Raw genomic sequence first — 19,042 nt, 5'->3', positions numbered from 1 at the left:
GAGACATTAGGCAGTTGTAGAAGGTAGGATCATTTAAGCAGGAGGATTCAGGGTGATGCACTAAAGGGCAAGAAGCAACATTGACTTTCACTAGTTATGGAGACTTTATTGCCATGACCACCTCCTGGAGGGAATTCCAGTTGGAAACAGGCATCAGAAATGTAAATAGAATACATAGAACTTGTCATATTACATTCTCAGCAATTTGTCTCTACAACGAATCTATGAGTACTAAAAAAAGCTAAAGAAAATTAGCATTTTATACCAAAGTTATTCTAAAGTGGTGTACTAAAACCTTCAAGAAAAACTTTGAGTCTTTATTATCTAATATTTACATTACTTTAGCTACAATGTATAAAACTGTACTAACTATGAAGACACTTAACAAATTTAAGATACTCAAACTGAAGCAGTCAGACTGAGAGTCTGAATCAGTGAGGAAAGGCATATGAGGATAATTTAATGTTTTATTTAGTTCTTTCATGTGAAACAAGTGACACCGAAATGAGGATATTCCTTCCATACTATCACAAAATTCTTTGGAATTACCACATATTGGATGAATCTCAACTTTATTCACTGTAACTACTTTGTCTTGGAGTGATGTTTGAAGCCTATCACGTGTTAATCTTTTAATGCAAGAAGTGATATCTAACCCATAAGTGTTTATACTGTTGGAAGCAAATTCTTCATTGAATGGACTTTCTGGTATACCTAATGACAAAACAACTGCATGCTTGATATCATCTTCCTGACCTTCTCGTTCCAGGTCTCTCTTCAATACACCAACTGAAAACTGCAGTGGAACAGTGGATGGTGCTAAAAAGTCTGCTGCCACAAAAAAATGCACAAGAGAGTCCTCTGCTGTAGTCTTGTTTGACAATGACTGTTTATTTTGGCACACTTTCCTCAAAAGAGCTTCACTTACACAAAAAAACTTGTAATGCCTTCCTAAGACCTGCTGCAAATTCAATACTTCCAGTGATCCAATACTATTTGTATTATTTTCTTTTCTTTTACCATATATGCTTGTAATTCTTGCCACCTCAAGTTCACTAAAATTATCTATAAGAACACAAAATCTGCAGTATGCATTCAAAAAGATGCCATCAAAATTCAACCAATAGAATTCTTTGCTACATATTACAGACACAACAAAAACTTCTCCTACACTTGCATTATTTCTTTGCATACAATCATACAAAGTCTCCAAAAGGGAACATCTTTTTTCAGGTGATAACTTGGAAAGTCCTAATTCGGGTAGAGCATTCAAATCCATATATCCCTTCTCTAGAAAATGTGATGTCTGCATACAGACATGTAACAGTTTTGAACATTTCATTCCCACTCTAGTCAAACCCTGCATCATTCCTACCTTAAATGAATTAGTTTGACTTTTGTCATTTATTTCATCTAATGACTTTTTCTTTTTCTTAATTGGCTTCTTGCCTTTTTCCATACTTACAACAATATTCCGTGATTTTCTTTCCTCTTGTTTTGATACTTTTGTAGATGTTACCTTTCCTTTGAGTCTGACAGATTTAGCAACTACTTTAAATGTCTGAAGTTTGTTCCATGATGTTTGATGCACAGCATCTCTCAAGTATTCTTGAAAATTTGGTAAGGAGTTGAAATGAGCTGTGACAGACTCTCCCTTACCATCACCTGATGCGAGTCCCTAACACTGATGTTTCCGCTGTCGGATACCAAGCTTGAATTCTTCTCCAACTTGACTACCACGTACCAGATCTACCCTCCCACATTTCAACATTCTGAAAAGGATAAAATAATTGAAATTTTCATAATATATATCTAATATGAAAATGGATATCAAATACTGGGGAAAATAATATTCTAATAAATAAACTCTTTGCTATGGGCATCTATCAAGCCAAACTCCTCCATGTGACATACAGTATAAAAGTGTGTTTCTTGCTACCATTTAATCCCTTTTAGTCACTTTCTTTTTTTAAGGTTAGCTAAGATGGTATATGCAACTGAGGCCTTTATCAAGGCCATCCCATTAATGCTATATATATATTATACATTCATACTTGTTTATCATACATAATCACTGTTTCCCGCATCAGCGAGGTAGCAACAGGAAACAGACGAAGAATGGCCCATCCACTCATATACACATATATATACATAAATTCCCACATATGCACATATACATATCAATATATACTTATGTATACATGCACATATGCAGACATTACATATATAAAAAATATACATATTCATACTTGCTTGCATTCATTCATTCCTTTCATTACCCCGCCCAACAGGAAAACAGCATCGCTATCCCCTGCTTCAGCATGGGAGCGCCAAGAATACAGACAAGAAGGCCACATTTGTTCACACTAAGCCTCTAACTGCCTTATATAATGCACCGAAACCATAGCTCCCTTTCCACATCCAGGCCCAACAGACCTTTCCATGGTTTGCCCCAGACGCTTCACATGCCCTGCTTCAGTCAAATCACAGCACGTCAACCCCAGTATGCCACATAGTTCCAATTCACTCTATTCCTTACACACCTCTCACCCTCCCGTATGTTCAGGCCCTGATCGCTCAAAATCTTTTTCACTCCATCCTTCCACTTCCAATTAGGTCTCCTGCTTCTCCTTGCCTCCACCTCTGACACATATATATATCCTCTTTGTCAATCTTTCCTCAATCATTCTCTCCATATGTCCAAACCTTTTCAACACATCCTCTTCTGCTCTCTCAACCATACTCTTTTTATTTCCACACATCTCTCTTAACCCTACGTTACCTACTCGATCAAACAACCTCACACCACGTAATTACCTCAAACATTTCATTTCCAACACATCCACCCTTGTCTGTACAACCCTATCTATAGCCCAAGCTTTGCAACCATAAAACATTGTTGCAACCACTATTCCTTCAAAGATACCCATTTTTTGCTCTCCAAGATAATGTCCTCTCCTTCCAAACATTCTTCATCACTCCCAGAACCTTCACCCCCTCCCCACCCTGTGACTCACTTCCGCTTCCATGGTTCCATCCACTCCTAAATCCACACCCAGATATCCTAAACACTTCGCTTCCTCCAGTTGTTCTCCATTCATACCTACCTCCAAGTTAACTTGTCCCTACTGAACCTAATAACCTTGCTCTTATTCACATTTACTCTCAACTTTCTCGTTTCACACACTTTACCAAACTCAGACACTAACCTCTGCAGTTTCTCACATGAATCGACCACTAGAACTGTATCATTCTGAACAACAACTGACTCACATCTTGGGGCCTCTCATCCACAACTGACTGCATACTTGCCCCTCTCTCTAATACTTTTGCATTTACCTCTCTAAACACCCCATCCATAAACAAATTAAACAACCATTATGATATCACACACCCCTGCCGCAGACCAACATCCACTGGGAACCAATCACTCTCCTCTCTTCAGATTCGTATACAAGCCTTATATCCTTGGTAAAAACTTTTCACTGCTTCTAGCAACTTACCTTCCACTCCATATACTCATAAACCCTTCCACAAAGCATCTCTATCCACCCTATCATCTGCGTTCTCCAGATCCATAAATGCTACGTACAAATCCATCTACCACTTCTGAAACCACACAGCTCTTCCCCATTTTGATGCTCTGTACATGCCTTTACTCTCTCAATCAATATCCTCCCATATAATCTCCCAGGAATACTCGATAAACTTATGCCCCTGTATCTTGGGCACTCACCTTTATCCTCTCTGCCTTTATGCAAAGGCATGATCCATGCATTTCGCCAATCCTCAGGCACTTCACCATGATCCATACATACAATAAATATCCTTACCAACCAATCGACAACACAGTCGCCCCTTTTTTGAAAAATTCCATTGCAATACCATCCAAATCCACTACCTTAAGTGCTTTCATCTTCCACAAAGCTTTCTCTACCTCTTCTTTGTTCACCAAACCATTCTCCCTAACCCTCTCCCTTCACACAACACCCCAGCCAAAACACCCTATATCTGTCATTCTATCATCAAACACATTCAAAAAACCTTCAAAACATTCATTCTATCTTCTTCTCACTTCAACCACTACTTGTTATTACCTCCCCATTTCCTCCCTTTACTGATATTCTCATTTGTTCTGTCTTACGCACTATATTCAACTCCTTTCAAAACATCTTTTATTCTCCCTAAAATTTAATATATTTTCTATCTATTACTTTATCATTGTACTTAGTCGCTGTCTCCCACATCAGCGAGGTAGCACAAGGAAACAGATGAAAGAATCGCCTAACCCACCGACATACACATGATTATACATAAATGCCCATACATGCACATATGCATACCTATATATTTCAACATATACATACATATACATACACAAATTTTTGAACGATTTTTGCATGGAAATAATGCAAATGAGTGGGAGATGTATAAAAGAAAGAGGTAGGAGGTCAAGAGAAAGGTGCAAGAGGTGAAAAAGAGGGCAAATGAGAGTTGGGGTGAGAGGGTATCATTAAATTTTAGGGAGGATAAAAAGTGGTAGAGGATGTGTGGATCAGGTGTTTGCTTTGAAGAATGTATGTGAGAAATACTTAGAAAAGCAAATGGATTTGTATGTAGCATTTATGGATCTGGAGAAGGCATATGATAGAGTTGATAGAGATGCTCTGTGGAAGGTATTAAGAATATATGGTATGGGAGGCAAGTTGTTAGAAGCAGTGAAAAGTTTTTATCGAGGATGTAAGGCATGTGTACGTGTAGGAGGAGAGGAAAATTATTGGTTCTCAGTGAATGTAGATTTACGGCAGTGGTATGTGATGTCTCCATGGTTGTTTAATTTGTTTATGGATGGGGTTGTTAGGGAGGTGAATGCAAGAGTTTTGGAAAGAGGGGCAAGTATGAAGTCTGTTGTGGATGAGAGAGCTTGGGAAGTGAGTCAGTTGTTGTTCACTGATGATACAGTGCTGGTGGCTGATTCATGTGAGAAACTGCAGAAGCTGGTGACTGAGTTTGGTAAAGTGTGTGAAAGAAGAAAGTTAAGAGTAAATGTGAATAAGAGCAAGGTAATTAGGTACAGTAGGGTTGAGGGTCAAGTCAATTGGGAGGTAAGTTTGAATGGAGAAAAACTGGAGGAAGTAAAGTGTTTTAGATATCTGGGAGTGGATCTGGCAGCGGATGGAACCATGGAAGCGGAAGTGGATCATAGGGTGGGGGAGGGGGCGAAAATCCTGGGAGCCTTGAAGAATGTGTGGAAGTCGAGAACATTATCTCGGAAAGCAAAAATGGGTATGTTTGAAGGAATAGTGGTTCCAACAATGTTGTATGGTTGCGAGGCGTGGGCTATGGATAGAGTTGTGTGCAGGAGGGTGGTTGTGCTTGAAATGAGATGCTTGAGGACAATGTGTGGTATGAGGTGGTTTGATCGAGTAAGTAATGTAAGGGTAAGAGAGATGTGTGGAAATAAAAAGAGCGTGGTTGAGAGAGCAGAAGAGGGTGTTTTGAAATGGTTTGGGCACATGGAGAGAATGAGTGAGGAAAGATTGACCAAGTAGGTATATGTGTCGGAGGTGGAGGGAACGAGGAGAAATGGGAGACCAAATTGGAGGTGGAAAGATGGAGTGAAAAGATTTTGAGTGATCAGGGCCTGAACATGCAGGAGGGTGAAAGGCGGGCAAGGAATAGAGTGAATTGGATCGATGTGGTATACCGGGGTTGACGTGCTGTCAATGGATTGAATCAGGGCATGTGAAGCGTCTGGGGTAAACCATGGAAAGTTGTGTGGGGCCTGGATGTGGAAAGGGAACTGTCGTTTCCACTCCCAGATATCTAAAACACTTTACTTCCTCCAGTTTTTCTCCGCTGCCAGATCCACTCCCAGATATCTAAAACACTTCACTTCCTCCAGTTTTTCTCCATTCAAACTTACCTCCCAATTGACTTGACCCTCAACCCTACTATACCTGATAACCTTGCTCTTATTCACATTTACTCTTAACTTTCTTCTTTCACACACTTTGCCAAACTCAGTCACCAGCTTCTGCAGTTTCTCACATGAATCAGCCACCAGCGCTACATCATCAGCGAACAACAACTGACTCACTTCCCAAGCTCTCTCATTCACAACAGACTTCATACTTGCCCCTCTTTCCAAAACTCTCGCATTCACCTCCCTAACAACCCCATCCATAAACAAATTAAACAACCATGGAGACATCACACACCCCTGCCGCAAACCTACATTCACTGAGAACCAATTACTTTCCTCTCTTCCTACACGTACACATGCCTTACATCCTCGATAAAAACTTTTCACTGCTTCTAACAACTTGCCTCCCACACCATATATTCTTAATACCTTCCACAGAGCATCTCTATCAACTCTATCATATGACTTCTCCAGATCCATAAATGCTACATACAAATCCATTTGCTTTTCTAAGTATTTCTCACATACATTCTTCAAAGCAAACACCTGATCCATACATCCTATACCACTTCTCAAACCACACTGCTCTTCCCCAATCTGATGCTCTGTACATGCCTTCACCCTCTCAATCAATACCCTCACATATCATTTACCAGGAATACTCAACAAACTTATACCTCTGTAATTTGAGCACTCACTCTTATCCCCTTTGCCTTTGTACAATGGCACTATGCAAGCATTCCGCCGATCCTCAGGCACCTCACCATGAGTCATACATACATTAAATAACCTTACCAACCGGTCAACAATACAGTCACACCCTTTTTTAATAAATTCCACTGCAATACCATCCAAACCTGCTGCCTTGCCGGCTTGCATCTTCCGCAAAGCTTTTACTACCTCTTCTCTGTTTACCAAATCATTTTCCCTAACCCTCTCACTTTGCACACCACCTCCACCAAAACACCCTATATCTGCCACTCTATCATCAAACACATTCAACAAACCTTCAAAATACTCACTCCATCTCCTTCTCACATCACCACTACTTGTTATCACCTCCCCATTTGTGCCCTTCACTGAAGTTCCCATCTGCTCCCTTGTCTTACACACTTTATTTACCTCCTTCCAGAACATCTTTTTATTCTCCCTAAAATTTAATGATACTCTCTCACCCCAACTCTCATTTGCCCTCTTTTTCACCTCTTGCACCTTTCTCTTGACCTCCTGTCTCTTTCTTTTATACATCTCCCACTCAATTGCATTTTTTCCCTGCAAAAATCGTCCAAATGCCTCTCTCTTCTCTTTCACTAATAATCTTACTTCTTCATCCCACCACTCACTACCCTTACTAATCAACCCACCTCCCACTCTTCTCATGCCACAAGCATCTTTTTCGCAATCCATCACTGATTCCCTAAATACATCCCATTCCTCCCCCACTCCCCTTACTTCCATTGTTCTCACCTTTTTCCATTCTGTACTCAGTCTCTCCTGGTACTTCCTCACACAAGTCTCCTTCCCAAGCTCACTTACTCTCACCACCCTCTTCACCCCAACATTCACTCTTCTTTTCTTCACCTTAGCCTCCACAAGATAATGATCAGACATCCCTCCAGTTGCACCTCTCAGCACATTAACATCCAAAAGTCTCTCTTTCGCTCGCCTGTCAATTAACACGTAATCCAGTAGCGCTCTCTGGCCATCTCTCCTACTTACATACGTACACTTATGTATATCTCGCTTTTTAAACCAGGTATTCCCAATCACCAGTCATTTTTCAGCACATAAATCTACAAGCTCTTCACCATTTCCATTTACAACACTGAACACCCCATGTATACCAATTATTCCCTCAACTGCCACATTACTCACCTTTGCATTCAAATCACCCATCACTATAACCCGGTCTTGTGCATCAAAACCACTAACAGACTCATTCAGCTGCTCCCAAAACACTTGCCTCTCATGATCTTTCTTCTCATGCCCAGGTGCATTTGCACCAATAATCAACCATCTCTCTCCATCAACTTTCAGTTTTACCCATATTAATCGAGAATTTACTTTCTTACATTCTATCACATACTCCCACAACTCCTGTTTCAGAAGTACTGCTACTCCTTCCCTTGCTCTTGTCCTCTCACTAACCCCTGACTTTACTCCCAAGACATTCCCAAACCACTCTTCCCCTTTACCCTTGAGCTTCGTTTCACTCAGAGCCAAAACATCCAGGTTCCTTTCCTCAAACATACTACCTATCTCTCCTTTTTTCACATCTTGGTTACATCCACACACATTTAGGCACCCCAATCTGAGCCTTCGAGGAGGATGAGCACTCCCCGCGTGACTCCTTCTTCTGTTTCCCATTTTAGAAAGTTAAAAAAAATACAAGGAGGGGAGGATTTCTGGCCCCCCCCCCGCTCCCGTCCCCTCTAGTCGCTTTCTACGACACACGAGGAATGCGTGGGAAGTATTCTTTCACCCCTATCCCCAGGGATAATATACATATATATATATACACATACACACACATACACACACACACGCACATATACACACACACACACATACATATATATATACATGTGAAAAATGTAAGAAACAATTTAGAAAACTGAAACTTCTAGCTTGAAATGAAATGAAAAAATGAATGTCACATAATGGTTCAACCTCTGGCTATGGAAAGGAATTGTTTAATTTATTTACACAAACGTCAATAGTAGTTCTCATCAATTTAACCACTGTATCAATAAGCTTCAATGTCTAAGCTACATTTTTTCCAATTTCACTATTTTCTTGTCAAAGCACCATGTATGAAAACTAATGTGCTGAGAGGTGCAACTGGAGGGATGTCTGATCATTATCTTGTGGAGGCTAAGGTGAAGATTTGTATGGGTTTTCAGAAAAGAAGAGTGAATGTTGGGGTGAAGAGGGTGGTGAGAGTAAGTGAGCTTGGGAAGGAGATTTGTGTGAGGAAGTACCAGGAGAGACTGAGTACAGAATGGAAAAAGGTGAGAACAATGGAAGTAAGGGGAGTGGGGGAGGAATGGGATGTATTTAGGGAATCAGTGATGGATTGCGCAAAAGATGCTTGTGGCATGAAAAGAGTGGGAGGTGGGTTGATTAGAAAGGGTAGTGAGTGGTGGGATGAAGAAGTAAGAGTATTAGTGAAAGAGAAGAGAGAGGCATTTGGACGATTTTTGCAGGGAAAAAATGAAATTGAGTGGGAGACGTATAAAAGAAAGAGACAGGAGGTCAAGAGAAAGGTGCAAGAGGTGAAAAAAAGGGCAAATGAGAGTTGGGGTGAGAGAGTATCATTAAATTTTAGGGGGAATAAAAAGATGTTCTGGAAGGAGGTAAATAAAGTGCGTAAGACAAGGGAGCAAATGGGAACTTCAGTGAAGGGCGCAAATGGGGAGGTGATAACAAGTAGTGGTGATGTGTGAAGGAGATGGAGTGAGTATTTTGAAGGTTTGTTGAATGTGTTTGATGATATAGTGGCAGATATAGGGTGTTTTGGTCGAGGTGGTGTGCAAAGTGCGAGGGTTAGGGAAAATGAGTTGGTAAACAGAGAAGAGGTAGTAAAAGCTTTGCGGAAGATGAAAGCCGGCAAGGCAGCAGGTTTGGATGGTATTGCAGTGGAATTTATTAAAAAAGGGGGTGACTGTATTGTTGACTGGTTGGTAAGGTTATTTAATGTATGTATGACTCATGGTGAGGTGCCTGAGGATTGGCGGAATGCGTGCATAGTGCCATTGTACAAAGGCAAAGGGGATAAGAGTGAGTGCTCAAATTACAGAGGTATAAGTTTGTTGAGTATTCCTGGCAAATTATATGGGAGGGTATTGATTGAGAGGGTGAAGGCATGTACAGAGCATCAGATTGGGGAAGAGCAGTGTCGTTTCAGAAGTGGTAGAGGATGTGTGGATCAGGTGTTTGCTTTGAAGAATGTATGTGAGAAATACTTAGAAAAGCAAATGGATTTGTATGTAGCATTTATGGATCTGGAGAAGGCATATGATAGAGTTGATAGAGATGCTCTGTGGAAGGTATTAAGAATATATGGTGTGGGAGGCAAGTTGTTAGAAGCAGTGAAAAGTTTTTATCGAGGATGTAAGGCATGTGTACGTGTAGGAAGAGAGGAAAGTGATTGGTTCTCAGTGAATGTAGGTTTGCGGCAGGGGTGTGTGATGTCTCCATGGTTGTTTAATTTGTTTATGGATGGGGTTGTTAGGGAGGTGAATGCAAGAGTTTTGGAAAGAGGGGCAAGTATGAAGTCTGTTGGGGATGAGAGAGCTTGGGAAGTGAGTCAGTTGTTGTTCGCTGATGATACAGCGCTGGTGGCTGATTCATGTGAGAAACTGCAGAAGCTGGTGACTGAGTTTGGTAAAGTGTGTGAAAGAAGAAAGTTAAGAGTAAATGTGAATAAGAGCAAGGTTATTAGGTACAGTAGGGTTGAGGGTCAATTCAACTGGGAGGTAAGTTTGAATGGAGAAAAACTGGAGGAAGTGAAGTGTTTTAGATATCTGGGAGTGGATCTGGTAGCGGATGGAACCATGGAAGCGGAAGTGGATCATAGGGTGGGGGAGGGGGCGAAAATTCTGGGAGCCTTGAAGAATGTGTGGAAGTCGAGAACATTATCTCGGAAAGCAAAAATGGGTATGTTTGAAGGAATAGTGGTTCCAACAATGTTGTATGGTTGCGAGGCGTGGGCTATGGATAGAGTTGTGCGCAGGAGGATGGATGTGCTGGAAATGAGATGTTTGAGGACAATGTGTGGTGTGAGGTGGTTTGATCGAGTAAGTAACATAAGGGTAGGAGAGATGTGTGGAAATAAAAAGAGCGTGGTTGAGAGAGCAGAAGAGGGTGTTTTGAAATGGTTTGGTCACATGAAGAGAATGAGTGAGGAAAGATTGACCAAGAGGATATATGTGTCGGAGTTGGAGGGAACGAGGAGAAGAGGGAGACCAAATTGGAGGGGGAAAGATGGAGTGAAAAAGATTTTGTGATCGGGCCCTGAACATGCAGGAGGGTGAAAGGAGGGCAAAGAATAGAGTGAATTGGAGCGATGTGGTATACCGGGGTTGACGTGCTGTCAGTGGATATATATATATATATATATATATATATATATATATATATATATATATATATATATTTTTTTTTTTTTTTTTGCTTTGTCGCTGTCTCCCGCGTTTGCGAGGTAGCGCAAGGAAACAGACGAAAGAAATGGCCCAAACCACCCCCATACACATGTATATACATAAGTCCACACACGCAAATATACATACCTACACAGTTTTCCATGGTTTACACCAGACGCTTCACATGCCCTGATTCAATCCACTGACAGCACGTCAACCCCGGTATACCACATCGCTCCAATTCACTCTATTCCTTGCCCTCCTTTCACCCTCCTGCATGTTCAGGCCCCGATCACACAAAATCTTTTTCACTCCATCTTTCCATCTCTAATTTGATCTCCCTCTTCTCCTCGTTCCCTCCACCTCCGACACATATATCCTCTTGGTCAATCTTTCCTCACTCATTCTCTCCATGTGCCCAAACCATTTCAAAACACCCTCTTCTGCTCTCTCAACCACGCTCTTTTTATTTCCACACATCTCTCTTACCCTTACGTTACTTACTCGATCAAACCACCTCACACCACACATTGCCCTCAAACATCTTATTTCCAGCACATCCATCCTCCTGAGCACCACTCTATCCATAGCCCACGCCTCGCAACCATACAACATTGTTGGAACCACTATTCCTTCAAACATACCCATTTTTGCTTTCCGAGATAATGTTCTCGACTTCCACACATTCTTCAAGGCTCCCAGAATTTTCGCCCCCTCCCCCACCCTATGATCCACTTCCGCTTCCATGGTTCCATCCGCTGTCAGATCCACTCCCAGATATCTAAAACACTTTACTTCCTCCAGTTTTTCTCCATTCAAACTCACCTCCCAATTGACTTGACCCTCAACCCTACTGTACCTAATAACCTTGCTCTTATTCACATTTACTCTTACCTTTCTTCTTCCACACACTTTACCAAACTCAGTCACCAGCTTCTGCAGTTTCTCACATGAATCAGCCACCAGCGCTGTATCATCAGCGAACAACAACTGACTCACTTCCCAAGCTCTCTCATCCCCAACAGACTTCATACTTGCCCCTCTTTACAAAACTCTTGCATTCACCTCCCTAACAACCCCATCCATAAACAAATTAAACAACCATGGAGACATCACACACCCCTGCCGCAAACCTACATTCACTGAGAACCAATCACTTTCCTCTCTCCTACACGTACACATGCCTTACATCCTCGATAAAAACTTTTCACTGCTTCTAACAACTTGCCTCCCACACCATATATTCTTAATACCTTCCATAGAGCATCTCTATCAACTCTATCATATGCCTTCTCCAAATCCATAAATGCTACATACAAATCCATTTGCTTTTCTAAGTATTTCTCACATACATTCTTCAAAGCAAACACCTGATCCACACATTCTCTACCACTTCTCAAACCACACTGCTCTTCCCCAATCTGATGCTCTGTACATGCCTTCACACTCTCAATCAATACCCTCCCATATAATTTACCAGGAATACTCAGCAAACTTATACCTCTGTAATTTGAGCACTCACTCTTATCCCCTTTGCCTTTGTACAATGGCACTATGCACGCATTCCGCCAATCCTCAGGCACCTCACCATGAGTCATACATACATTAAATAACCTTACCAACCAGTCAACAATATAGTCACCCCCTTTTTTAATAAATTCCACTGCAATACCATCCAAACCTGCTGCCTTGCCGGCTTTCATCTTCCGCAAAGCTTTTACTACCTCTTCTCTGTTTACCAAATCATTTTCCCTAACCCTCTCACTTTGCACACCACCTCGACCAAAACACCCTATATCTGCCACTCTATCATCAAACACATTCAACAAACCTTCAAAATACTCACTCCATCTCCTTCTCACATCACCACTACTTGTTATCACCTCCCCATTTGCGCCCTTCACTGAAGTTCCCATTTGCTCCCTTGTCTTACGCACTTTATATACCTCCTTCCAGAACATCTTTTTATTCTCTCTAAAATTTAATGATACAATTGAGTGGAGATGTATAAAAGAAGGAGGTGAAAAAAAGGGCAAATATATATATATATATATATATATATATATATATATATATATATATACATATATATATATATATATATATATATATATATATATATATATATTTATCCCTGGGGATAGGGGATTAAGAATACTTCCCACGTATTCCCTGCGTGTCGTAGAAGGCGACTAAAAGGGGAGGGAGCGGGGGGCTGGAAATCCTCCCCTCTCGTTTTTTTTTTTTTTTTCCTTTTTTTTTTTATATATATATATATATATGTATATATACATATTATCCCTGGGGATAAGGGAGAAAGAATACTTCCCACGTATTCCCTGCGTGTCGTAGAAGGCGACTAAAAGGGGAGGGAGCGGGTGGCTGGAAATCCTCCCCTTTCTTGTTTTTTTTTAATTTTCCAAAAGAAGGAACAGAGAAGGGGGTCAGGTGAGGATATTCCCTCTAAGGCCCAGTTCTCTGTTCTTAACGCTACCTCGCTAACGCGGGAAATGGCAAATAGTATGAAAAAAAAAAAATATATATATATATATATATATATATACATATGTGAATTGTGTACATGGGTGTATGTGTGTGTGTCTGTGTGTGTATATGTGTGTGTGCGTTGAGATGTATAGGTGTGTATATGTGGTGTGTGTGGACGTGTGTGTGTATACATGTGTATGTGGGTGGGTTGGGCCGTTCTTTCGTCTGTTTCCTTGCGCTGCCTCGCTGGCGCGGGGGACGGCGACGGGGCAAAGTGAATAAATAGATAAATATATATAGGGGAGAAAGAATACTTCCCACGTATTCCCTGCATGTCGTAGAAGGCGACTAAAAGGGAAGGGAGCGGGGGGCTGGAAATCCTCCCCTCTCATTTTTTTTTTAAATTTTCCAAAAGAAGGAACAGAGAAGGGGGCCATATGAGGATATTCCCTCAAAGGCCCAGTCCTCTGTTCTTAACGCTACCTCGCTAATGCGGGAAATGGCGAATAGTATGAAAAAAAAAAAAAAAAATATATATATATATATATATATATATATATATATATATATATATATATATATATATATATATATATAAGTATAATAAAAATAAAAAAATAATATATATTATTTATTTATATCTATTATACTTTGTCGCTGTCTCCCGCGTTTGTGAGGTAGCGCAAGGAAACAGACGAAAGAAATGGCCCAACCCCCCCCCATACACATGGATATACATACGTCCACACACGCAAATATACATACCTACACAGCTTTCCATGGTTTACCCCAGACGCTTCACATGCCTTGATTGAATCCACTGACAGCACGTCAACCCCGGTATACCACATCGCTCCAATTCACTCTATTCCTTGCCCTCCTTTCACCCTCCTGCATGTTCAGGCCCCGATCACACAAGATCTTTTTCACTCCATCTTTCCACCTCCAATTTGGTCTCCCTCTTCTCCTCGTTCCCTCCACCTCCGACACATATATCCTCTTGGTCAATCTTTCCTCACTCATTCTCTCCATGTGCCCAAACCACTTCAAAACACCCTCTTCTGCTCTCTCAATCACGCTCTTTTTATTTCCACACATCTCTCTTACCCTTACGTTACTCACTCGATCAAACCACCGCACACCACACATTGTCCTCAAACATCTCATTTCCAGCACATCCATCCTCCTGTGCACAACTCTATCCATAGCCCACGCCTCACAACCATACAACATTGTTGGAACCACTATTCCTTCAAACATACCCATTTTTGCTTTCCGAGATAATGTTCTCGACTTCCACACATTCTTCAAGGCCCCCAGAATTTTCGCCCCCTCCCCCACCCTATGATCCACTTCCGCTTCCATGGTTCCATCCGCTGCCAGATCCACTCCCAGATATCTAAAACACTTCACTTCCTCCAGTTTTTCTCCATTCAAACTCACCTCCCAATTGACTTGACCCTCAACCCTACTGTACTTAATAACCTTGCTCTTATTCACATTTACTCTTAACTTTCTTCTTCCACACACTTTACCAAACTCAGTCACCAGCTTCTGCAGTTTCTCACATGAATCAGCCACCAGCGCTGTATCATCAGCGAACAACAACTGACTCACTTCCCAAGCTCTCTCATCCCCAACAGACTTCATACTTGCCCCTCTTTCCAAAACTCTTGCATACAACTCCCTAACAACCCCATCCATAAACAAATTAAACAAACATGGAGACATCACACACCCCTGCCGCAAACCTACATTCACTGAGAACCAATCACTTTCCTCTCTTCCTACCCGTACACATGCCTTAAATCCTCGATAAAAACTTTTCACTGCTTCTAACAACTTTCCTCCCACACCATATATTCTTAATACCTTCCACAGAGCATCTCTATCAACTCTATCATATGCCTTCTCCAGATCCATAAATGCTACATACAAATCCATTTGCTTTTCTAAGTATTTCTCACATACATTCTTCAAAGCAAACACCTGATCCACACATCCTCTACCACTTCTGAAACGACACTGCTCTTCCCCAATCTGATGCTCTGTACATGCCTTCACCCTCTCAATCAATACCCTCCCATATAATTTACCAGGAATACTCAACAAACTTATACCTCTGTAATTTGAGCACTCACTCTTATCCCCTTTGCCTTTGTACAATGGCACTATGCACGCATTCCGCCAATCCTCAGGCACCTCACCATGAGTCATACATACATTAAATAACCTTACCAACCAGTCAACAATACAGTCACCCCCTTTTTTAATAAATTCCACTGCAATACCATCCAAACCTGCTGCCTTGCCGGCTTTCATCTTCCGCAAAGCTTTCACTACCTCTTCTCTGTTTACCAAATCATTTTCCCTAACCCTCTCACTTTCCACACCACCTCGACCAAAACACCCTATATCTGCCACTCTATCATCAAACACATTCAACAAACCTTCAAAATACTCACTCCATCTCCTTCTCACATCACCACTACTTGTTATCACCTCCCCATTTGCGGCTTTCACTGAAGTTCCCATTTGCTCCCTTGTCTTACGCACTCTATTTATCTCCTTCCAGAACATCTTTTTATTCTCCCTAAAATTTAATGATACTCTCTCACCCCAACTCTCATTTGCCCTCTTTTTCACCTCTTGCACCTTTCTCTTGACCTCCTGTCTCTTTCTTTTATACATCTCCCACTCAAATGCATTTTTTCCCTGCAAAAATCGTCCAAATGCCTCTCTCTTCTCTTTCACTAATAATCTTACTTCTTCATCCCACCACTCACTACCCTTTCTAATCAACCCACCTCCCACTCATCTCATGCCACAAGCATCTTTTGCGCAATCCATCACTGATTCCCTAAATACATCCCATTCCTACCCCACTCCCCTTACTTCCATTGTTCTCACCTTTTTCCATTCTGTACTCAGTCTCTCCTGGTACTTCCTCACACAAGTCTCCTTCCCAAGCTCACTTACTCTCACCACCCTCTTCCCCCCTACATTCACTCTTCTTTTCTGAAAACCCATACAAATCTTCACCTTAGCCTCCACAAGATAATGATCAGACATCCCTCCAGTTGCACCTCTCAGCACATTAACATCCAAAAGTCTCTCTTTCGCACGTCTGTCAATTAACACGTAATCCAATAACGCTCTCTGGCCATCTCTCCTACTTATATACGTAAACTTATGTATATCTCGCTTTTTAAACCAGGTATTCCCAATCACCAGTCCTTTTTCAGCACATAAATCTACAAGCTCTTCACCATTTCCATTTACAACACTGAACACCCCATGTGTTCCAATTATTCCCTCAACTGCCACATTACTCACCTTTGCATTCAAATTACCCATCACTATAACCCGGTCTCGTGCATCAAAACCACTAACACACTCATTCAGCTGCTCCCAAAACACTTGCCTCTCATGATCTTTCTTCTCATGCCCAGGTGCATATGCACCAATAATCACCCATCTCTCTCCATCCACTTTCAGTTTTACCCATATTAATGGAGAATTTACCTTCTTACATTCTATCACATACTCCCACAACTCCTGTTTCAGGAGTACTGCTATTCCTTCCCTTGCTCTTGTCCTCTCACTAACCCCTGACTTTACTCCCAAGACATTCCCAAACCACTCTTCCCCTTTACCCTTGAGCTTCGTTTCACTCAGAGCCAAAACATCCAGGTTCCTTTCCTCAAACATACTACATACTATATATATATATATATATATATATATATATATATATATATATATATATATATATATATATACCCCGGTATACCAAATCGTTCCAATTCACTCTATTCCTTGCACGCCTTTCGCCCTCCAGCAAGTTCAGGCCCCAATCACCCAAAATATTTTTCCCTCCATCTTTCCACCTCCAATTTGGTCTCTCACTTCTCCTCGTTCCCTCCACCTCTGACACATATATCCCCTTGGTCAATCTTTCCTCACTCATTCTGTATATGTGACTAAACCATTTCGAAACACCCTCTTCTGCTCTCTCAACCACACTCTTTTCATTACCACACATCTCTCTTATCCTTTCATTTCTTACTCGATCAAACCACCTAACACCACAATTTGTCCTCAAACATCTCATTTCCAGCACATCCACCCACCTCCGCACAACTCTATCCATAGCCCACGACTCGCAACCATATAACATTGTTGGAACTACTATTCCTTCGAATATACCCATTTTTGCTTTCCAAGATAACATTCTCGACTTCTACACATTCTTCAATGCTCCCAGAACTTTTGCCCCCCCCCCACCCTATGATTCACTTCCGCTGCCAAATCCACTCCCAGACATCTAAAACACTTTACTTCCTCCAGTTTATCTCCATTCAAGCTTACTTCCAAATTGACTTGTTCTTCAACCCTACTGTACCTAATAACCTTGCTCTTATTCACATTTACTCTTAGCTTTCTTCTTTCACACACTTTACCAAACTCAGTCACCAGCTTCTGCAGTTTCGCACATGAATCACCTATCAGGAGTGTATCATCAGCGAACAACAACTGACTCACTTCCCAAGCTCTCTCATCCACAACAGACTGCATATTTGCCACTCTTTCCAAACCTCCTGCATTCATCTCCCTAACAACCCCATCCGTAAACAAATTAAACAACCATGGAGACATCAAGCACCCCTGCCGCAAACCAACATTCATTGAGAACTAATCACTTTCCTCTCTTCCTACACGTATACATGCCTTACATCCTCGATAAAAACTTTTCACTGCTTCTAACAACTTGCCTCCCACACCATATATTCTTAATACCTTCCACACAGCATCTCTATCAACTCTATCGTATGCCTTCTCCAGATCCATGAAAAGCTACATACAAATCCATTTGCTTTTCTAAGTATTTCTCACATACATTCTTCAAAGCAAACACCTGATCCACATATCCTCTACCACTTCTGAAACCACACTCCTCTTCCCCAATCTGATGCTCTGTACATGCCTTCACCCTCTCAATCAATAACCTTCCATATAATTTCCCAAGAATACTCAACAAACTTATACCTCTGTAATTTGAGCATTCACTTTTATCTTCTTTGCTTTTGTACAATGGGACTATGCAAGCATTCAGCCAATCCTCAGGCACCTCACCATGAGTCATACATACATTAAATAACCTTAACGACCAGTCAACAATACAGTCACCCCCTTTTTTAATAAATTCCAATACCATCCAAACCTGCTGCCTTGCTGGCTTTCATCTTCCACATAGCTTTTACTATCTCTTCTCTGTTTACCAAATCATTCTCCCTAACCCTCTCACTTTGCACACCACCTTGACAAAAACACCCTATATCTGCCACTCTATCATCAAACACTTCCAAGAAACCTTCAAAATACTCACTCCACCTCCTTCTCACATCACCACTACTTGTTATCACCTCCCCATTAGCCCCCTTCACTGGAGTTCCCATTTGCTCCCTTGTCTTACGCACTTTAT

The 19,042-nt window shown here is 41.3% G+C and overlaps 1 protein-coding gene across 1 annotated transcript in view; it reads right to left on the bottom strand.

Moving 5' to 3' along the window:
• Positions 1 to 303: 303 nt before the first annotated feature.
• The window catches only part of LOC139760197 (transcription factor A, mitochondrial-like), a 133,976-nt gene continuing 115,237 nt past the window's right edge, over positions 304 to 19,042 (bottom strand). Inside the window, exon 6 of the mRNA XM_071683131.1 lies at positions 304 to 1,772. Coding sequence (XP_071539232.1) covers positions 1,679 to 1,772 — 94 coding nt within the window. The 3' untranslated portion in view covers positions 304 to 1,678. The remainder of the gene's footprint in view (positions 1,773 to 19,042) is intronic.

This window comes from Panulirus ornatus, chromosome 35, assembly GCF_036320965.1.
Source record: "Panulirus ornatus isolate Po-2019 chromosome 35, ASM3632096v1, whole genome shotgun sequence".
Classification (NCBI taxonomy): domain Eukaryota; kingdom Metazoa; phylum Arthropoda; class Malacostraca; order Decapoda; family Palinuridae; genus Panulirus; species Panulirus ornatus.
This window is presented reverse-complemented; position numbering and strand designations above follow the sequence as displayed.